This window comes from Panthera leo, chromosome B2, assembly GCF_018350215.1.
Source record: "Panthera leo isolate Ple1 chromosome B2, P.leo_Ple1_pat1.1, whole genome shotgun sequence".
NCBI lineage: Eukaryota > Metazoa > Chordata > Mammalia > Carnivora > Felidae > Panthera > Panthera leo.
Genome location: NC_056683.1, coordinates 146,009,780 through 146,034,107, shown reverse-complemented (window position 1 = coordinate 146,034,107; position 24,328 = coordinate 146,009,780). Strand labels below are relative to the sequence as shown.

At 36.5% G+C, this 24,328-nt stretch overlaps 1 protein-coding gene across 7 annotated transcripts in view; it reads right to left on the bottom strand.

The window, feature by feature from the left end:
• QKI (QKI, KH domain containing RNA binding) overlaps positions 1-24,328 on the bottom strand; it is a 153,337-nt gene that overhangs the window by 24,772 nt on the left and 104,237 nt on the right. For all 7 annotated transcript variants that reach the window (XM_042940265.1, XM_042940263.1, XM_042940262.1 and 4 more), the window contains exon 4: positions 15,277-15,420. In XM_042940265.1, the coding sequence (XP_042796199.1) occupies positions 15,277-15,420 (144 nt within the window). The remainder of the gene's footprint in view (positions 1-15,276; positions 15,421-24,328) is intronic.

Sequence of the window (24,328 nt, the reverse complement as noted above, 5' to 3'; positions counted from 1 at the left end):
CACCGTATCACACGCCTTAATCTGTCCGGTATGAATGGCTCTCCAAACAAAAAAAAGAGTACTTTCGATTCTTTGTCAAAATTCTGGTTGGAATTGTGGCTGCCCTAATGCAGAGTAGGGGGTGGAGTATAAAAAGACAATGATGTAGAATCCAGTTAAATTCTATGCAGTACTCTCCCTCTCTGTAAGAAGCAATTAACCGGTACATTTCAACTTCCGCAAGTGCGTCCCTCACCACGTTTCTGAAAGCAGTACGCACCCATTAGCATCAGAGTACCTTACACAGAGCACATAGAAGGCCATTCTGATTCCAGTTCTAGATCCCTGGGAAGGACTTCTGGGATGGTCTTTGTAGTGTAAATTTAAATGAGACTTCTGAAAGTCTTAGCTGCTGCTGGGTTAAGGTTTATTAATTTATTAGTTAAGGTTCAACGATAATCTCAGAACTAGAGACTGTAATCAGACTACTTTGATGTATAATTATGCTTTATGAAGATTAATATATAAACAAAAATATATTTGCTGTACTTTAAAAAAACAATGTATGTTTTCTTATCTGAATTAAACAACAGTCCTGCATACCTGTATCTCCTTGTGAAACTTTTTTACAAGATGCATCAATATTTTCAGACCACTAAGATAGCAACAACCAAATCGTTACCTTCCTTATGAAAGCAAAGGGGCTTGAAAATGTTAACTGACTTCCACAAAGACCTGACTTACTGCGTGAGAATATTTTAGTTTCAAAATTTTAAACACTTAAATTTCACTGTTTGTTTTTCTGGAGGCCAGATATAAACCACCAATGCAAGAACTATTATCATTACTGATATCTTGAGGACAAGTAAGGTTATATACAAGCATAAGTGATGTTCATCACCTTAGGCATTTAAGGGAGCATTTTCTCACTAAAAAGTAATTATACTAAAACTCCGTTTTTGAGAGAGAGAAGAGAGCTGAAGGTCTCTCTGAAAGTATTTCCATGCAAATTGAATAATCCAGCTTGTTAAGTTTGAATACCTTATTTGTTTTCCAAAAAAAGCTTTAAATGTTCATCTTCCTTGTGAGACAGATATGACAAGTGTAAAGATATATGTTTATTACATGCACTGAGCAAAATTAAAGTTAATACCAGGTCAACGTTCATTAAAACAAAACCATCATTTTAAGAGCATTATTTAAAAATACATTTAATTTAGGAAGGGAAATTTATGTCTAGAGTTGTCACTTTCTTTTTCCTCAAGAGATCTGGAACGAAATACCTTTCCTTAAATGTGCTTACTGTACTTTATTTACTGAAGAGACAAGCCTTAATAAGTGGATCGTCTGCATGACAGCACGGATCAACTCATTCTCATTAAGAACTGAAGAAGCTCTCAGCCTTCTATACATCCTGCCTATATGAGAGGCAGCAAGGACCGGCTCCTTTCAAACCTGTAATTTATGAGTTTATTCAAACCTGCCAAATTGCTTTAAGTAAACGCCTCTCACATTTGAAAATTCCCATGGCAACTCATTTTAGTTTGGCAGACAAGCAGACCCAAATTCAATCCTTTTATCCTGCAGCTAAACCATTACAATAGTAATTCTGCTCTGACACTCTGAAGAGACTGCTAATTACTGTACTCTGGGTCCCTAGACAGATTTTCCATTCAGATTAAAATGGTTGTTCATGGCAGAAAACAGTAGCAACACCTTTCTTTACATGAGAGGGATGCTCTCTCATATTACAGCTCTATCAAGGGGCAAGTGCATCACAGCTAGATGTCTTTAAATGTATCTTTTAATACCTTACCTTCTTTCCCAATAAAATGAAAAGGAGGAGAATAGTACCATAGATTTGAATGACTGATACTATGATCAAGAACTAAATGCAGTACTATCCGTTCATCAACAATCCAGTTAAAAACCTTTAACTCCAAGGTAAGACTCCATCTCTAGAGGGATTATCATTCTTCCTATCTTATTCTTTAACTCTTTTCATCTATTTTCAGGTTATAATCAATACACACTTAACTATTAGTTAACAGCATTAGAAAGGAGAGAATCTTCAGGCAACATGAAAAGCAAACTTTAAAAAAAACTGTATTTTGTGATGGATCCTTTCTTTCTACCACTCTCCCAAATTTTGAGAACATCTGTAGCTTTTTTAAAAACTGTATTAAAACTACTTTCGATAATTTTTTTTTTTTTTTTCAATTTCCTAGTAGTCCTTGAAACAACTGAAGCAACTTTAAATTTCAAAATCCCCATCTGGAAATTCGGCAGAATCTATAATCTAGTAGATCAGTTATTTAGTTTAACATTATTGAGCTCTATGCATATGACTGCCTTCGTAAAAGAGTAAACAAGCTGTATCTCTACAACTGACTAATGTTCAAATTCTCAAATACCTACAAGCAAACTTAAAAAGTAAGAGAACAAAAACCAGACACAACCACCCCCAGCACAGGGCTAAAACGCGGAAGGAAGACTGTGCCTTGTCTGGGACCAGGGGCACCGTGTGCGTCACACCGTCTTCACGTGAGGCGACGGAAACTGCAGCTGCCTGAAGGGACTTCATTTCTCTAGGAAAGCTTAGTGCTGCTCATTTCGTTTAGTCTTTCCAGTTCAGTGTTTGACTTCTTCGACAGAAGTCTTTACCTGTTCCTACTGGAAGGGCAGGAAAATTCAGGTGAGAAAAGGATCACTATGTTCCTCACTCACCTCTACTTTCTCAGTCTTCATAACATTAAGTCCAGCACAATATCCCCCCAACTGCCACTATTCTTGTGTTTTTTAGGTCCCGTCAGTGAAGAAGACTAGGGAACATCACAGGATATGTATCCATACAAAGTCTTAGCTAATGATAAGAGAAATGGTATTATTTATTATTTCCCAACTAACTGGAATGAGAATTAATTGAAAGAGGGATGGTATCTGTTGGCTGAGATAACAGATGTATTCCTATAGTGAGAGGGGGAGAGAAAAAACAGAGACTTTTATACATTTATGATGTCACTTTTTGGTAACATTAATAGATGGTTTCATCATCTTCTTATGCCACTGTGACCCAAAGCCTGTAATATAAGACTGTGGACCAGCAATGACAGTACATTTTATAGGCAGGGAACAGAATCACTTTCTTTTCGTATGGTGCCTCTTGAGAGCAGAAGTTAAGCTTGTAATTGACACAGCCATGATGTAGAGGTAACCAGTCCATATAACATAAAACAAAACAAAACAAAACAAAACAAAACAAAACAAAACAAAACAACCCAAGAGGAAGAAAGAGGAACAAATGTCTTAAACTTTCATGTAGCTAAAATCATACTTTTTACCTTTCTAAAGTCCATCCAAGGCAAATAAGCGGGAACAGTCCAATTTTACAAATAAGAGAATAAAGGTTCCAAGTTTAAGTGACAGTCCCTGACCATGCATGATGTGTGCAACGCTCCCGCATTTGTCACCACCTTTAATGACCTGGCATACAAATATACTGATTCTGTCTCTAGGAGTCCTGTGTCTGAAAGTTCCAGCTCAAGCCTCACCTACCTACATGAAGTCTTCTTCCCCTAAGTATCCAGTCAACTGTGATGTCTTCTTGTAAATTCAGTTAACTAAAATCTTCTAAAACACGACTGCCACCTAAATACTGCTTGGTACTATCTCGCTAGAAAATATGCTACATGAAATAGCTGACATTTGGGGCAAAAAACACAAAGACTTCAAAGTTAAGGCAAGGGGGAAGTTGCCATTATACAAAACGTAGAATGAAATCTTTTAAAGATGACAAACCTTGTTCACATAGGTTGTGTGAGCCATACATACACATATACATACGTACACAGGTACACATGTGCATATATACTGAATTAGTTTGTTATTTCATTGTTTTCAAGGAGAAATATTATGCGTATTTTCACAATGACTGATTGAAGATTTTCAGTAATTCACAAAAGTGGGGAAAAATGGGTAAGAATAGGAGAAAATCTAAACATTTTCAATCACCTTCCTCTAAACAACATTTACAGAACACATACCAAACTCCTGCAAAATATACATGTTTTTAACAATATGTGGGATATTCATCAAAACAGGCCATATGCTGGACTATAAAAAGTCCTAATTAGATTCAGAAAGACTGCAATCTTATGGAATACATTCTCTAAGAAGAAAAACTTAAACTAGAAATCAGTGAGACCAATAAAAAAAAGTACCAAAAACTTGGAAACATCTGAAAATAACCCATAGGTCAAATTAGAAATTATAAAGGAAATTAAAAAATATTTTGAACTGAATGTAACGAAAATACAATGTAACATTATTTTGTGGAAGCAGCTAAAGCATTATAGAGAGAAATTTGTATCTTTAAAAGACAGTACAAAGTAGAACAGAGAAAAGCCAATAAACCCAAAAGTTGGTCCTTAGAAAAGATAAATAAAATTAATAAAGCTCTAGAGCTAGACGATGTAGAGAAGTAGAAAAGTCACAAATTGCTTAACATCATGAATAAAAGAAAGAACACTACCACAGATCCTATAGACTTTAAAAAGATAAAAAGGGAATATTATGAAAAATTTCATGACAAAGACATTAACAACTCAGATGAGGACAATAAAATTCCTTGCAAAATACAAAAACAAGAAAGAAAAAATCTGACAAGTTTCATATTTACGAATAAAACTGAATTTGTAAATAAAAGCCTTCCCACAAAATCTAGGGGCGCAGGGGGAACACGCCACAGATTAGAATGACTGATAAAGAATTTACTCCCAAAATATATAAAGAATTGTTAGAACAGAAACAACAACAAAAAAGACAAATTGATAAAAAGACTGAAACAGACACCTCTTCAAAGAAGATATATGAATTGTCAAGATGCACATGGAATGATGCTTGAGATCATCTGTCTTAAGAGAAATAAAAATTAAAATTACAACAGGTGAAAGGATAAGCTGGTTTATCTATTCAATGAAATACTGTCAACAAAAAGGAAGAGCCCACTGATACACGCAGCAGCCATGGATGAACTTCAAAAAGCTTTCACATCACGCTATGTGAAAAAAGGCACAGAAAAAAGTTTCATTTATGAAATCTACAAAAGGTAACACTGAATCCAAAAGAGTTGAACTCATACAACCCAAGAGTAGAACAGTGGTTGCCAAGAGCTAGGGGTAGGAGAAATGGAGAGACATTCATCAAAGGGAACAAACTTTCAGCTATAAGATGAGTAAGTTCTACAGAACTTATATACGGCATGGTGATTACACCTCACTGTACCTCTGAAATCTGCTGAGAGTAGATCTTAAGTGTTCTTACCACACACACACACACAAATAACTAGGTGAGGTGACAGATGTGTTAATTCTTGTGAAAACCATTTCACAACATATGGTAGATCAAACCATCATGTACACCTTAAAAAAAATCACATTGTACAACCTAAATATACATAATTAGTCAATCGTATGTCAATACATAAAATTTAGTGACCATTAAAAAGGGGGAGGGACTAACCCCAGTAGTTGCCTGGAAGCAGTGGGGGGAGGTGGTTAATTGACGGCAAAGACGTGAAGGAAATTTCGACTGTGGTAGCATATACAAGTTGTCAAAATGTACACTTAAAACGAAGGTGATTTATTTTGTGTAATAAGAAATGGGAAAAAAAAAAGAAATGGAAAAAACCCTTAAGCACGGTTTCTTTCCTTCTTTCTTCAAAATGTCTATTCTTCAGTATTGAGAAACAGCTCAACTGTACTTAAATCAGACCCATTAGTTGCCATATTATTTCTTAAACACAGATCTCTACAACACTAGCTGTGAATGCACTCCCAGAAAAAAGATTTGATGGTCAATTAAATTCAGAAATGGTTCCTACCAGGGCCCCATAATAATTACTAGCATAGTAAAGGTTTCCTTTACCTGGAACACTCATGAAAAAGTGTCTCATGGAATACAGTTAGAGAAAGGTCACTGCCCTAAATATTAAGGATCTTGCTTTAAATAATTTTCTGGACCCCCAGTGCCCTGAAACACAGTCAACCTGGAATAAGTATTTGTTAATCTGAAAAGGATACTAGAATAGCTATACTTGGGTAACCAACCAATATCTCAAACGTACTACGTCCAAAACTGAGTTCCTGACAATCTCTTCAAAGTCTGTTCCTACTAAAGTCTTCTTTATCAAGGTAATAGCAATTATGTCCTTACAGGTGTTCGGTCTAAAATCCTTGGTGTCATCTCTGACTCCTTGCTTTCTAACATCCCATAGACAATCCATCAGCAAAACTTGCCAACTTCACTTAAAAAATATGCTCAGAATCAGACCATGCCTCACTTCTACAGCTATCTTGGCCCAACCCATCGTCATCATTCATGCGGACTAATCCAACAGTCCATCAATTGGCAAACTTTTCCTGTAATGAGCCAGACAGCAAATGCCTTTCCTGGGCAGATGGTCTCTGTTGCAGTTACTCAAGTTACTTGTGAAGCACAAAAGCAGCCACAGACAATATGTTAATGAATTAGCATGGCTGTGTCTCAAAAAAACTTTTTAACAGGTAATGAAATTTGAACTTCATACAATTTTCACAATTCATGAGGTATTCTTCTTTTGATTTTTCCCCAACCATTAAAAAACACAAACAGCATTCTTAGCTCATGGGTTATTCAAACACAGGTGGGAGGAAGGATTTGGCCCAAGGGCCATAATTTGAAGACTCTTACGAGAACGTCCTTTCTTGCACTCTTGAACTCTGTATCTGTTTTAAATAAGAGCAAGCCAAGTAATCCTTAAAGAATATTAGTCAGATCATGCCATTCCTTTCTCCTCAAAGCTTTCTAATGGTTTCACCCATCCTAGACTAAAAGCTTAAGTCCTTAAAATAGTAGACAATTAACTGATCAAATGTCCTAATATGTACGTGAACACATCAAAACCAAATTACTTACAAACAGGTTTACTGTGCTATAAAAGGCAAAATGAACTGGAAATTTATAGCATACTACAATTTCCCTGTAGCAAGAATAAAGGAAATGAAAACATCCAATAACAGAATTGATAAATGAGTAATTTAATACACAAGCTTTCTCTAAGGATCAAATATATATATATATATATATATGTATATATATATACATATATATATTTACATATATATATATTTACACACACACACATATAAAGTGATTTGAAAAATAATATATAAAAATAAGAATTTTTTTCCAGTTAAAGGAATTCTGTACACTTGTAAGCATATTAGGTGAATTCTAAGCTAAGGCTGTAAGATGAAATTGATCCACGAAATTCAACAGCCCAGTTTATTTTGAAGGGATCACAGACAAAGTGTGAGAATTGTGATGTATATAACAACAAAAGCATTTAAATGTCACCTGAAGAAAGCTTCCCAATGATAATAAATTGAAAATATTTGTTTAAAAGCCTAAGATTTACATATATAAGAACTAAATAATCTACTTAAAATTTCATTCGTCTAACTACAAAATAATAGTTCATCCTGGGGGCTGTATTAAATTAGTAACTATATCACAGAATTTTAAATAAAGAAATAAAAATGTTTAGAAAAGCAAGGAATGGTACTACTTTGCAATAAGACCTACTACCAAACAAAAATGATCAACATACCCTGTCTTAAATATTGAGCAAAACTTAATAAATAATCCATACTGTACATTTCCATATGAATCATGAAAACTACCGTCTTTTCCTACTCAATTAACTTGTACAACAAAGCAGTTATATAAAACCGGAAATCACAAATCCCTAAATAATTCCACGTAACACTAATTTCGTTATAGGGTGCACTCAAAATAGGAAGTGTTTTTTATTGTATCAAATCTTGTCACAATGCACTGTTTCTTCCTAGAAAACCTTTGCTTACTGTTCCACCTACATACTTAGTAAAATCTACTGGTCAGTTTGAGGATTCCTCATAATCATTTTAGAAAAAGTGATTTTAATTTGCTCATTTCCTTCTAACTTTCATCCTTGTACTTCAAAATTCTTCCTCCCATTGAGAAAATAACATGGAAAGAAAATAAACTACATGTGGAAATTAAACGTTACAGTTACACGGAGCTATCCAAAATCTTCAAATGATTTCATTGACATTTTCCTTCTCTAACTTTACACGTTTTTCACAACTACCTAACTGTTTACAATCAATGAGTCACTTCCTCACCACACAACAGCCTCATACCAGGTCACTAACTTGATGCCCTACTTGCAGAGGCCAATACAGAACCTGAATTGTATTTGAAGTGAAACAGCAATCATGACTTTAATACGATTCACATATATTTTTTAAATCGCTCTTACAAACTTACAGGAGAATTAATCAAATGGAATAAGACCAACAGTGGGAAGAGAGATTACTTCAACTGCGTGGCAGGAATACATGCGGTGCTCCACAAACCCTTTGAAGGTAGATTTATATCAGTAGTTGGTTTCTGCCCCTAAGTCCCCAAAGATTAGCAAAATCAGGACATTGTTCTATAGTCCTTATTTATCAGTGAGTATAATTTACATTTTCACAGAAGATCACACTGTAATTATGATAGTGTACTGAAGGCCTCAGGAATCTGAACGTGTACAGTTCAGGCTTATGGAAGTGAGATTCAAACCACCAAACTGTACTTAGGATAAAAAGGATATATTTAAGCAGATATTTGGTAGTAACAGATTTAGACTTGTCAGATAAAAACATTATATATAACTAGAGAAATTATTCTTCCCCAGTTATGCACAGTTTTGTGATTAACTGATCACTAAAGTCAAAGAAACATCTGAAATAAAATGGTATTATTTCCAAAGTTAATAAGTTCTCTAGGTAAAATGCCTTCAGACTCTAGTAATGAGTGAAGTGTGAATCATCTCAAACCCTTACGTCTGCAATGAAGTAAGAATACTGAACGATATTTTTCCTGAAAAAAAGAATTGCCAAGTGCTCTAAGGTTTCTCTATGTCCATATGCTTGCTGGAAAAATGGGGGAGAAAAACCTACTTCATAAGGTTGTTTTGAAACCCAATCTGAATTTAAAGGGTTTGAACTGATTTACTAAACATTTAGTTGTGTATAGTGTTACGTGAATTGATGTGGACACAGTAAAATCATCAAAATTAGAAATATTAGTCACACGGGAGTATAGGTACAACCTTTACCCAGATTTATTAAATCTTAAAAATAGCAGATGCAATTAAATTATTACTTTTGATTATTATTTTAATTATGAAATTTCAGATAGAGCAAAAAAATCTCTGCTCTCTACTCTCTCCTACTCACCCAGGTCCCTTAAGCCAAGACTAGACCTTTTGTGACATTAAACAAGATGGGCAAAAACCCCGTGACTATTCATGCAACTCTTTCTACATCTACTTCCTTCCAAACATGAACTTGTTCTACATAGTTAAGAAACATTTATACTGAAATAACACAGACAATCCCACACATTAACTATAAAATGTATTCTGTAAATGACATGTGAACTGAATCATTCCCCATAGAAACAATATGAAACTAGGGGCTGTGTACCTGGTCAAGATATGAACATAAAGGTAAGAATACAGTGTTCTGTTACAAAAATGTCTATAATATCACACCACTGCTTAATATAAAAATCTAAAAATCCAAATATTTTTAAGAACCATGAGAATTATTTTATTCACATTTTTGTAATTTAAAGAGATTATAATTATTTTGTAAACTACTAGGAAAGCAAAAATTTAAGACTTTGGTTAATACCCAGGGTTTGAGACAGTACTGGTAAGCAGTCTTTTTCATACAACACTGGCAGGACTGTAAACTGGTATAAACTGTCTGGAAGGCAACTTGAAAACTCTAATATGAACAAAGTATTAGAATTTTAAATGCACGTACCCTTTAACCGAGTAATTCTATTCCAACAGACTTATCCTACAAGTATCTATGTGCAAGTTAATTATCCTGCTTGCTAAGTTTATGCAGCATCTTTTCAATGAAGAGAAGGGAATGGTCATTCTGCTGTTGTATGTTCAGGGAGGTGCTCTCAAAAGATCCAAGGGCCCCCCACGGGGTGAGAGGGTGATGAGGGATGGAGAAAAAGAACAACACCAATGAACCAATAAAAGAAGTAAAAGGCCAAGAGTACTGAAAGGATCATTTACCTAAATAATAAAATCTCAGGGAAAAAAATTCCAGCTCCTTTTCCTCTTGCCCCATACCTTCTTGAACCAGAGCCAAATAAGCTTTTACACTCATCATCCAAAAAGGAAAAAAAAGAAAAAAAATCAACTGGCTGTATCACTGATGACCACTACCAAACTGAATAATCTTCAGCAACAAACTCCTTCACTTGCCTTTCAAGACTCCACATTCCTGGTTTTCCTTCGGCCTCAGTGGCTCCTCTCCCAGGTCTCCTTTGCTGGACCCCCTTCTTCTTTCTGCTCTCTAGTTGGCGAAGTACCCAGGGCTCTGTCCTCAACTCTTCTTCACCTTTATCCAATTCTTCCATGATACCATTGTAGCCTCGTGGCTCTAAAAGCTTCTGATATAATGACAACTTCAATGTTGACATAGTCTAGTCCCATCTTACCCAACCTGACTGTTATCAACAAACACCTATTTAACACTTAGCATCTCAACGTTCACGCTTCCAAACCCACCTGCTCTTCCTGCCTCTCAAACCTGCTCCTCTAACTGTGCAAATAGGAGACGCATCCAATTGCTCCGCGTGAAAACCCTGACGTCTTCACGTATACACAACAACCAACCCACCAACGTTCCTGTCAGATTTACCTTGAACATAAATCCAGAATCAGCACTTTCAAACACTAGTCCCCATTACTTTCAGCTCACTCACAAACTACAAGTACTCGTGCATCAGCATCGCTGCTTTCTCCATCACTCTCAATCTGTCTATTCTCTATTCAAAATAATCCTTTAAAATGTAATTAAACCGTATTATTCCTCTCCTCAAATTCCTCCAACGGCTTCTCAAGTCAGACTAAAATCTAACCTGCCTTCTCACCCTGTGTGTAACCTGCCTTCTCACCCTTCCCCACTGACTTCACCTTCCACCACCCTCCCACCTGCTCACTGAGCTGCACCCCCTTTGATAGACCCCAAAAATGTCTCTGGACCATCACACTTTCTGTTGTCTTTGCTTAGGAACCCCTTGGATATCCAAATGATGGCACTACATTTCAATTAGGTGGTTTTTCCAAATGTCACTTTCTGAGAGGCATTCTCTAATCATCCCTTGTAAGATCGTATCTCCTTAATCCACGGTTCTCCATTCTCCTTACCCTGCCTGATTTTGCTTCGCATCTTAGCACAACCTAACAGTTTATATCTGGTTTTGCTTATGGTCAGTTAATCTAAGCTGCAACCTCCCCAGGAACAGAAGGTAAGTTTCAAGATGGCAGGCACCGTGCCAGTCAGCTTTATTTACTCTCTTTGTATCCTCAACAGCTGACACAGCAAATGCACGTGTGAACATTTATTGAACGAACTCAAAGGCCCAGAAAGGAGAAGACTGAAGTTTCACGACATCAAAGAAACACACAGTGATTCAATCTGCGGGGGTCTAGTGTGGAATGTGTGCGCATGTATGTGTACTTTAGGTTTGGGGCAGAGTGAAAAATGAAGCTGGAAAAATAAGGTATGGCAAATCACAAACAAAACCGTAAAAATTCTGCGTTCTCCTCACGGAGTGAGAGGAACCAGCAAAAGGCTTTCTTAAGCAAGGAGAGGTGACTGAATAGAGTGCAATGTCACAAAGCAACAAGTATGGATGCTGGCTGTGGGGCTCTGAGCAACCCTGGCTCAAAGTAAGGATAAAGAAAATGCGGGCCAAAGGAAGTGAGCACATCCGAGGGATGCAGGAAATAAACATGACTGGATTTGGTGTTGTTCTGGACACTTGGTAAACAGCTAGAAACGCCAAACCACAGAAGAATACTGAAAATTTAGTCTTAATGGACAAGCAAGCATGTGAGATTGAAATGGTCACCAGAACCAAATTTTGAGGATCACTACTCTCAGTATAAATTTTGACACATGAAAACCACAGAAACGTTTCAAAAAGTTGTCACATAATACAAGAATAAATTGTAAAGATCCCCTGGCAGCTCACCGGAGGGGCGATCTGAGGTTCCGCAAAATGTAAATGCTGTAAGAAACATGTTCTCGTTCACGCAGTGTTTCTGACAACCCTCAGTCAAATCCCATGGAGTTAGGGCAATAACTCTCTTCTGTAAAAATGCATTTCAAAATAATTACTAGTCTCCGTATTATTCCCTTTATAACTTTTATGCAAATAGGAAAAAAAAATCAAAATGGTCTCCACTTTCAATCCGAAAATATTGTTTTCAAAATAGTTAAGCAATGATAAACTAAAGGGTTCTGTATGGAGCCTTACAGTGAATTTTTTTCTTTTTTTTTAGTAAGGGTCAAACCAGTTTACTTAAAAACAATAATGAATTGAGAAGAACTTTTATTTTTCAATCCTGAAATAATGCATTCTTTTTATACTCAGCACTTGGAAGAAATAGTATATAAACCTATACAATTACAAAACAATATTATTTAGACAGTGTTAAAAAGCTGCAGCAAACTTGTAAGCAACCATTATGCGGTAGGCACTACGTGAAACATTCTCCATGTATTCTCTAATTGCACAGTAACTACATGAGAGGAAAAGGAGACAGTAAAAAGCCACAAAGATGGGGTTCAAATCCAGAAGTCAGCTCTCAAATACTATATATCTTGCCTCCAATAACCTATATAAGTAAAAACCCAAATCACTGGACACTTCAGGACTGGAAAGCTTGTTTTGTTTAAGCCTTTGCTTATCACAGCACCATCACCAGAAATGTGTAATATGAACGTTATTCCGTTTTCACTGAAAATAAACTCCGTGACATAGCATCCTTGTTACAATAAGCATTATCTGACGAAATGGATAGGATGGGAACGTACTACAAGAATAAATCACTTTATAGAACCTGTAGCTTCAAGTATTTTTATTCTAACATTTGTAATTCTAAGAAAGTTTTATTATTTCAGAGGTAGTGATTAATAACAACCCTAAAAAGTACTTCCACAGGAGATAGACTGATCATCAAAAGTACTCTTTTCTTTTAAAATATAAATTGTATAGGGGTGCCTAGGTGGCTCAGGGGGTTAAGTGTCCAACTTCAGTTCAGGTCATGATCTCACAGTTCGTGAGTTCGAGCCGGCGTCAGTCTCTGTGCTGACAGCTCAGAGCCTGGAGCCTGCTTTGGACTCTGTGTCTCCCTCTTTCTCTGTCCCTCCCCTGCTCACGTCTGTCTCTCTCTCAAAAATAAACATTAAAAAAAAATGTCTTTAATATAAATTGAATTTTTAAAAAGTTTCTATCATTTTTTTTTTATCTACTACCACCTTTCTATATTCAGAGACAATTTTAAAATCAAAATGGTCTTAGAAGTCACTTATTCCAATTCTCATTTTGTAAATGAGGAAACAAACACAGAAATTTATTAACTTTCTGAAAGATACATGCTGGTTACTAACACAGTTCTAACATGATGCTTTTTCCCAGGTTAATAACTGTTTTGGTTTTTTTCCAAGTTTTATTTATTTATTTTGAGAGAGAGAGGGAGAGAGAGAATCACAAGCAGGCTCCAAGCTGTCAGTGCAGAGCCTAACGCAGGGCTTGATCTCATGAACCTTGAGATTATGACCTGGGCCAAAATCAAGAGTCAGATGCTTAACCAACTCAGCTCCCCAGGCCCCCACTAGGTTAATAACTTTTGAGAACTACAGTAGCTTGCAGAATGATTACAGGTAAGAGTTTAAATTATCTGACAACTGGTCTATTCACAGTATTAGGTGAACTTATTTGTGTGTGTTTTGTGAGCTGAATATTTTCAGTTATATGTAGCAATAAAAATGTGAACTTTTTCTGATCATGGGACTAACAGTTCAGTATACTTAGAAAAAAAGCACTGTTCTATGTAGCTTTTCAAAACTGCACAATTATTAAGGAAAAGGAGGAAGGTTATATGGTTTAATAGTATGTAACTACAGGTTTTAGTCTATATTTAACCTGTTTGTTTATATCCCTTATAAGACCTACTGAATAAAATTTACTTGAAATTCTTGTCTTCCAAGTGGTTAACTTTGTCAAGTAAATGGAAAATTGTTCATGGCTTGTAAGTTTGTTTACAGAACAAATTATCTGGGGAATGAAGAACAACAGACGCCATACTCACTTATGTAAATGTCAATAAACTTTTGTTTGGCAGAATACTAACAGTACTCCTAGTTTTTTCAACAACAAGCTAGGGTTCACATTTCTATCATTTTTACCAATGTAAAAAATATTTTTTAAAATGACTCTGCAATCCAACAATCTATTTTTCATTTTCCACTGAAAAAGATAATACCCCGGGAGTGAGTGCAATCATCATTTCTAAATGAGAAGTTCCTAAAAGGGTTGTGTAATAATGAGGAAAAGAGAAAAGGGAGGGGGACTGTGCAGGGAGAGATGGGTGGGGTCTTTTCTTTAAGAGACGCCACCCTCCAAAATTACTTTCAGTGTGTTATCAATTTCAGTGTCTTATCTAAATATGAACTTTAACAGTTTTTAGTAACTTAGAAAAAAACATGAAATGAGCTGAAGTGTGAAAAGTGTTCAGAATGGTGCCTGGTCTATCAGCAAAAGTTAGCTCTTTTTTTTTTTTTTTTCCTAAAAGAAAATGTTACCGTATTATGTTCACTATGGAACATTTGAGACAATGACATGGCAGGAGGGTACCTGGAACCCACAGGCTATCATAGGTCTTCCCACATAAGTATTAGTTGTACAGACTTTTCTGTGCACTCATTACTTGTTTACAAGGAGAAACTGCTCCTCCCTTCAAAAAAAAGCAACCAACCAAACAAAAAAACAACAAAAACCTTTCATCATTCATCACCCTACTGATAATGTACCTACTTTCTTACCTGATAATAGAGTGATGCAAAGGTAATAATACCTTTGAAAAGTACACAACTAATGGAGTTTGCTCCCCTCACAACAAATCCTTCCCCCCAGATAAACAGGCTTTCCCATTTAAGGATTTGAGCAACGTCTATGCTTGCTTACTATACTAGAGTGAATTATAAATTATTTTTTATATTTCGAGGTTACATGAGATTTCTAAAAAATGAATAACCTATTCTTTATTAACACCATCACTACAGTAATGAAAGCAATTAAACAGAAGAAGGGGTTGGGGCCCAAATCTAAGATTTGAAAATTATTACTTACTGCAGGTACCAGTAATTTCTTCACTTCTTCAACGGCTCTCTTCAGTTTGATCTCTGCTCTGTTCTGAGCATCTTCCACAGTGATCAAGACATGTAAGTCTTCATTGAGATGCTCCCAATTAGGCTTGCCTCTATTCTGCTCCTCCTGAAAAATTTACAAAGCACACGGTTACAAATTTTTCTTTTCAGAGAGAGTGTATCTTTCATAATACTAACCTGGTGCCAATTATTTAAGCTATGTTTGCATCATTTTGCTATGATGCCATTATAAACCTTCTGAATTATTCTCCTTGCAAAAAGACTGGGTTTTCGTGAAACTACTGGGTCAAATGACAGTTAGTTCAACAAGTATTTGTGGAGCATCTACACGTACCAAGCATGGAACCAGATGCCAAACTGAGGCTACAAAGTAAGCAAGGCAGAGTCACAACCCCTGCAAGGGCTCTTACGTACTAAGAACCGATTATGGAGTCATCCTTAGGTAACCATGGAAAGCATATTATTTCTTCTGTTTTTTACTTATGGGTAAATAAGTCATCAAGGTCAGCTTAAGCAAGTCAGTTATCAAGGTCCCATAGCTAATAACATGCCAATTTAGGAACTGAATCAACATTTTCATTCTCAAGTTCAGTGATCTTTCCATTTCTTTACAACTACTGTTAGTAACATTGGCTGACTTCAAGATTAGGACAGCATTTTGCAAAGAAACATTACTGTGTAAGACAAATGGAAACATTTTCACTTATAATCATCATAAGGAATACATGTAACTATAGTTCCATCAGCCTTGCTTTAACAAGTCAACCATAAGGTCACTATCTGTATCAACTCACAACTGCTAGTTTCATAGAAAACATCAATGTTTTATTTCCCTGACTGCCTTTAAATCACTTAGTGAGGGATACCCAGGTTGGAAACATAGTGGAACTACAGGGAGGTTTAGAAGTAGGGTTGGCCACGTTTCCCTTTCACCAAAGATCTAATAATTTCAGAATTCCTTCTTGTTTTAAGTTTCAGGGATAATACTTTTCAAAATTTTAATTCAAAATTTGTAAAAGCATCAAAAACAGTATCCAATTAAAAATAAATATAAAAATGGTATATATAAATGTACCTGGCTCAGTGCAAGGCACCCTACATGAACAACAGATAATACATATCGCTGTTGTACTTTCCTCTTAAAGGTCTCTATTTACTAAATTGTGAGATTTCAACCAAAGGGAAAAAAAGCTGGCAAAAATTAATAAAACTAACATAAAAAAGCTCTCTACTTACATGTTTGCAAAGGTCATGCTAGGGAAAAAATATGGACCTTAACCAGTAAGGACAGAAATAAATTCTAACAGTCAAGTATACGTTTCTGCCTGTACTTTCTATTAATATCATTAGTATGAAAATGCATCCTAATGTTTGCCAAATCTGATTGGTGCCCAAGAAAATTAGGGATCCCATTAATAAATGATGTGAATTAAAATTTAAATTTATGAATAAAATTTAGTTTTTTTCAGTGTGTACTGGTATAAATACTAATTGTTTGGAAGTAATTATTTAATAAAAATAACCTATTAAGCATTTCTTTTTGCCTAGGGGACAGACACCATGAAACGACGAGAAAAAATTGAGAACCTCAGGGCTCTCTGCATGCCAAAGAACATAAAATGCGCATACACGTAACTCTACTGTAGCAAGAAAAAGACTTAACTTTTATGTTGAAAAATGTTGACAATACTTTTTCAACAAAATTTATAATTTTTTATGTTTATTAATTTTTTGATAGTTACTTGTATTTTCTGATGAACCTAAAAAAGTGTGTCAATAGTCACACGAACAAGGGACCTCTGTTTCCAAGATAAAACAGTACTTCTACCAAGATAAAAATAACACAGACAAGATTCACTCTCCTGGCTGAAACAGCCAATACAACAGGTAAAACCCAAAAAATGACAGTTCTCAAGCCTCTGAAGGTCACAGGCAGTAAAGCCAGTGGGGCTGAGAAATGGCAAATCAATTAAGTAAACCCCAGGATTACCCCAGCTCTCTGGCTTGGGAGTTTCCAGACTACAGCCCCGGGAAGGGTGCCAGGCTGCCTCTCTGGGTTGAGGAGACTACGTGAAGATTCCAGGGAGGCCAACACAGCCAGAGGTCACAGAGAAGAGTCCTAGGAAGGGCTGCACTGAAAGAATCCTGGAGGTGTGTATAAGGTCTGCTCAAATGCTCGGCTGAACACTGATCGGTGCACGTGTGGGAGAGGAAATACTGGCGGCTGGAGAAAGAACCTGCCAAAGGGTAGGGTTCAAGGTAAAAGTGGTGGGTTCTCAATGAGCCAGACTGAGAGACTTCACGAGTCGCAGACACCGGGTGAAGTATACAGAAGGGCTTGCCTCAGTAGTGGGAAGTAACTAAAGCTGGTCTGAGCACTGTCCCAGGACTGTCCAAATAAATCTTAAAAGCAAGACCTAAAAGGATGAAAAGTGTTTCCAACTAACTCAACTGTGTCCCAGAGCAAAGCCCAAGAATACTGACAGGAATAGGAAATATCCACCCAAAAAGGTAAAAGTCATACTACATCTAGCATCTAATCACAAATTAAAAGACATGGAAAGAAGCAGGAAAATACAACATCCATGACAAAAACAACAACAACAACAATCAAAACCAACCTAGAGCTGTTGTAATTAGTAGACACAGACACTAAAAGCTAATGTGAGTGTACATGCGTGTGCGCTCACGTATGTAAGACACTAATGCACACAGATATTAATACAAGCATAACTGAGGAACATATATATATAATCCAAAATATTTAGAAAGGCCTAAGTACAGAAACTAAAATCGTGACTTACCACAGAAACTTTTCTACACGAAAAGACAAAAAGCCAAAGGATTTGAAAAGGAAGAGATAGCATTTGCACGATAGGAAGAGAGAATAAAGTTGAAGTATAATGTGGCATTGTGCTTTACCAAAGGAATAAAATTTTAAAGTGTAAAAACACCATGGTAAATGTATACTTAATTAATTCAACAACTTAAGTGCCAGTTAAAAACTGAAAAACAAAAGAAAGTTACATCTACCCTAACGTAGGCTTCAAAATAAAGTTTTACTTACAGTTTTAAAAACACTCGAAAAAATAAACACCCGAAAGAACAAAAATTTATAGACAAAGATAAAGGTGGTGGAATTATTATAAGCATATACTTTCACTCCCTCCTAAAATTCTAGAATACCGTAGAGTTTAAAATGTACAAAAGTCGTAAGGAAAAAGAAAATGGGAAAGGAAACAATTTAGAAACCACAAAGCATATGGATAAGCAGTCAGGGATTTAGCAAATCCTAGATCCTTCCACCCACCCTCCTTCTCCCCCACAAAAAGCTGAGGAAATGGCAGCAATAGTAGGAGGGCTGAAGGTGGAGCTAAGAACCGGAAGACAAGGGAATTCTCGCGAAGGAGCAGCCGATCCTGCACATCCCCTCTCCCCAAAGAGCCGGCACTCCTCAATTCCCCGCAAAAACCTCGAAATGTTCCTCGTTACAGAACTGAGTTTTGAGGGGCAGTTAGCGGGACGCTTCCGCACTGAAGGCTGAGCTGTGCCGCCCGCGCCAGGGGAGGGGATGGAAGGCCCGTCTCGGCGAGTCTGACCGGCCCAACAAACAACTAGAAAACAACCGAAGAGCAGCCACTGGCCAAAAAGTTAGGAAAGAAGCTAACTTCTGCAGAGAGTTAAGAAAACACACTGTATCCCTGAAACAGGTCAAGGATACTGTTGAAATAATTCCAAAGATAGAGCAGAACTTGAAAAACTAAAAATATAATAGTAAAAATGAAAAACCTGATCAAGAGATTGGAAGATAAAAATTGAAAAACCCTCCAGGGAGCAGTAAAGACAAAGATGGAAAATGGTAAAGAACACTATAAAAATTAGAAGACTAGTCCAAGAGGTCTAGAAACTAAATGACAGACATCTCACCAAGAAAAAAGAAAAGGGAAGAAGGGAGAAAAATCACCAACATAATACATACTTTCAAAATAAAACTGAAGGGTAAGAGCTTCTGAATGAAAGGGGCCCACTGAGTTCTTACAATGTAAAGAGATGAAAAGTAAAAAAAATCCACTGTTGGCAAGGTAAGCCACAAGGTAGAATAAGGAATAAATATCAAAGAATCTCGGTGGGAAGGAGGGGGGCAGCTTTCAACTTCACACTTCACAGAATTACATACTTTTAATCCATGAACGTTACCAAACTTGATTCTTAAAAAAAGGTTTTAAGATCACTCTACCCAGAGGCCACATTTATCCAATCACAATACATTGTAAACTCAGGCAGAGTTAAGCAAATTCCTTCAAGAGTGATTATTTACGCCTAGTAATTATTTAACACAAATATAATTTCTCCCTGTGTCCTTTTTCGGTTTTTGAAATGGATAATAAAGGCAATCTGGAATTGGCAAATACTATAGAAGTCAATAAAGCCTATTCATAAAGGTTCTCTTTCAGTCATAAAAAAACAAGTAAGAAATTACAGTAGAATTAGGGTACATACTCTGTACCCAATACCTAAGAATCTACTCCTGGGGCACCTGGGTAGCTCAGTCAGTTAAGCATCGGACTCTTGATCTTGGCTCAGGTCACAACCTCATGGTTGGTGAGATCAGGCCCTGCATCAGGCTGCACACTGACAGCACGGAGCTTGCTCAGGAATCCACCCATCTCCCTCTGTCTCTCCCAATATAAATAAACTTAAAAAACAAACTACTCCCTAAATTTCTCACTTCAATAAATAATTTAGGACAAATAAAAGGCTGAAATGGAGCACAGAGGAGGGATGGCAAAATGGATGTACATCCAAAATGGTGTATCTCTTAGAAACTATGGTCAAGACATTAAGTCTTTCTACAGTTACGTTTCAGACAGTATTTCAAGAGTAAACAGCAGAGATAAGATGTGGAAAAATTAGCTCATTATTACTAATTATTATAATGCCTGCTTTATAATTACCCAAGGCAATGTCATTTCATATTATGTGTCACCAAATGTTCAGCAACACAGAGGAACACGGTTTTTCTTTTCCACTGACATAGTCCCAAATTTACATTCCAGCACAATCATCCCTGCTGATTCCTAGGCCTTCAAATTTAACTGCCATCTCGACACGTGGAAGTCCATGCACTCTCAAGTTTCAACTCAACGTGTCTGAACTGGAGCTCATTATCTCCCTTCTCTAAACTGGTCTACAATTATGTCGCAGCTGTTATTGTTCCTTAATGAGTTTTCTCAAGATGTGTGGATTTTTACAACTTGAGGACAAGGACCATCTATACATATACCCATTCAATCCACACTAATTTCAGGCGCCATTTCTTGCTTATAGTCATTCCATGTGGTAAATAAATTGGCCTATCCACAAACATGGACTCTAATACCTATAACTTTACTGCAACTTATAGTTAACCTGTGTATTGTCTTATTCTAGCTTTTAGAAAGTTCAACCCTAATTGATTACCAGAACCATCGCTCATTGTTTTTTATATTCTTGACAATATGTACATAACTGACTTTAGCCATATCTATCTGGCCTTTAACAAATATTTACTCCAGTGAACAACTGAGCTCTTATTATTGAGGAGCGTCATTGAAATACATTAATATGGGAACGCAAGCTGGTGCAGCCACTCTGGAAAACAGGATGGAGGTTCCTCAAAAAACTAAAAATAGAACTACCCTACGACCCAGCAATGGCACTACTAGGCATTTATCCACGGGATACGGGTGGGCTGTTTCAAAGGGACACATGCAGCCCCATGTTTATAGCAGCACTATCAACAACAGCCAAAGTATGGAAAGAGCCCAAATGTCCATCGATGGATGAATGGATAAAGAAGGTGTGGTATATCTATACAATGGAGTATATCAAAAAGAATGAAATCTTGCCATCTGCAACTACGTGGATGGAACTGGAAGGTATTATGCTAAGTGAAATTAGTCAGTCAGAGAAAGACAAATAACATATGACTTCACTCATATGAGGACTTTAAGAGACAAAACAGATGAACATAAGGAGAGGGAAGCAAAAATAATATAAAAACAGGGAGGGGGACAAAACATAAGAGACTCTTAAATCTGGAAAACAAACTGAGGGTTGCTGGAGGGGCTGTGGGATGGGGGATGGGCTCAATGGGTAAGGGGCATCAAGGAATCTACTCCTGAAACCATTGTTGCATTATATGCTAATTTGGATGTAAGTTTTAAAAAATAAATAATAAGTACATTAGTATACTGAAACTTTCCCCACATTGCCTTGCTGGTTTCATTATTTTTGTTTCTGTCTAAATAAGTCTCCATATATCTTGGTTTCTGGGTCTGCTTCTTTTTGACCTCATATATAAGCTCCCAGTTGTATTTGATCATCTTTAACCTTTTATTCTTGTTCTCCTCTCTAGTCAACTTTCCCAGATTTTTTACAATAACGCTCATGAGGTCTGCTGTTCATATCCAAAGACGGTGTTTTTCCTTTATCACCTCCATACTACCTTATTTCATTGTATCAGAAGAATGCAGTAATAGACGGGTCAAATTTTTTTTTTTTTTCAAACTGCAGGACTAAAGTTATATCTTAACATAACAAAGTAAGAGCAAAGATAAATTACATATAAATAATTACCATGTGTATACATATGTTCAAAGTTCAAAACCATGGACCTTGACTCTTTTAAGAGATGGAAATGACAAGACAGCATTCAAATAAGTGGAACAGCTTTATTTATACAGTAAATTAAAATTGAGTAGCATATAAAGCAAGTTTATAATGTCATTCGTATCTGACTATAGAGTAGGTAGGTATAACTACGAACAGTACTTCACTATGGTCTCCATTCTTGACAAGTATACTCTAAAGAAATAACCAATTTCAAAATAACTTTCAGCCTCAGGTGATGAAGAAGAAATTCAGAAATGAAACTAATGATGGGGGTGATGATATGACAGTAACTAAACTTGTATCAAACACTTATTGCTTGCCAAGTACTGTGCTCAGCAATACAGAAACACCACCTCGCTCGATCCTAACAGCCCTGTGAGTGCAGCACTATTATTGTTACTATCGTGGTACTAGCATGTCCCTACAGGCTGAGACACGTGAGGCTGGCCCGAGTCACTTAGACAGTAAGTGTTCTACCAGGCAGAATGACTTTCAGAGACTGCACTGGCAACACTAATTCCTAGCATACGATATCACCTGCACGAGAGCCTTAAGCAAATTGCCCCAAAATAGCATAAATCAGTGAAAAAGCCAGAAACAGAACACTGAGAACTTGAATCTTGATAACTTTTTCTATTTTACCATTTTACCTTTCAAAATTTTCGTATGATATTTTAAGCCCATCTTGTTTGCATAGCATTCAGAGCTAGGAGGGGCTCTGGATGCAGATAAGGAAACACAGCGAAATTATCTGGTAAATGTGGCTTTTGCTTCTTTGGTGTTGGTCCTATGTCTGAATTCCAAGTCCAGGGCTCTTTCTCCATAAATGAATTCCCGAATCAGTTACATCAAGAACCGTACCAACAACTGGCAGAGAAGCACAGTGAAACAGATCTCTTACATCTACAAGATGACTTTTTTCTAGATCAGAGAAGTGTCTATCAAATTTCAAGGACACAAATATAAACAAAAATGCTAAGCCTGTGGCCACTTAACACACAGAATTCCTTCAGTTACTAAAGTTTTCCATAGGTGAGAATCAAAACTAAAATTTGGTCTTAATGCATAATAAATAAATCCAACATTATTACTAAGTTAGGGCTAATCAAATCATCGTCCTGAAGTTCTAACCATTACTCTTCAATTATAATCATCCACTTCATTTTTGTAGCTACTATATTCAGTGACATAAAAATATTTTTAAAATCCTCAAAATTTAAGAACTAATTTGCTTTTGACTGGTTTGAGGTTAAAACCAAAACCCTGATGAGTCAGTGCCCTGGGAAGTTTAAAATTATGTTCTAATTGCAGTTATCTATCTGCACAACAAAGTAACTCTATAACATGAAACATCAGACCACACTGATTGTCTCAACCCCTGCTGATAAACTCTTTTAATTACACCTCTGTAGTCAGGCAAATGAGCACAAGACTTCTCCCCCTACTGTGCTCTTAATGTGAAAGTTCACATGCCAAAACTTCCAAGAAAGGAATTCAAAAGTGTTACATATTTAAGCAAACCAAGGTTTCAATAACACACTTATGAATATATGTATTTTTAGCCAAGTAATAAAGCTTAGACATATAACCATCTCCAGCTGTATACACAATCTAAAATTAGCTTAAGAAAAGTTCATTGAGAGACTGGACATAAAGCAGATTTCATATAATTTAACTGCTCACTGACTCTAACTTTTAACTTGAACTTGAGCCCTGCAACAATCATATTTTCAAAGCCAATTATTTTCTAATATATGAAGATCAGAATATGCATATATTCAGTCTGTTGCAGACTCCCAGTAAGTTCTCAAGGAAGCAGGCATTCAACAGATGCTTATTAAATTAAGCACAATGAAGCAATTTATTAAATTTGAAGAACTTTTGTCTTATGTCGAATATTTTCCAACTTAAGAACAAAAGGACTATCCTCAATACTTTTCTTTCACAAGAAACATCAACTGCCTACAAACAATACTAAATGCCTGTCAGGTATGTCCTCCTTCTAATTTTTTTTTTTTTACTTAAAAAAAAAAAAATTAACGTTTATTTATCTTTGAGACAGAGCATGAACGGGGGAGGGTCAGAGAGAGAGGGAGACACAGAATCTGAAACAGGCTCCAGGCTCTGAGCTGTCAGCACAGAGCCCGACGCGGGCCTCGAACTCACGGACCGCGAGATCATGACCTGGGCCAAAGTCGGACGCTCAACCGACTGAGCCACCCAGGGGACCCCTCCTTCTAATTTTTATATAGTAATTCCACTAATTTAAGTGTAATGACTGCATTTCCAAACTAAAGTATCACCAGTCAGGGCCAAACTACGTCCAAATAATATTGGTTTCTTCTAATGATGACCACAAT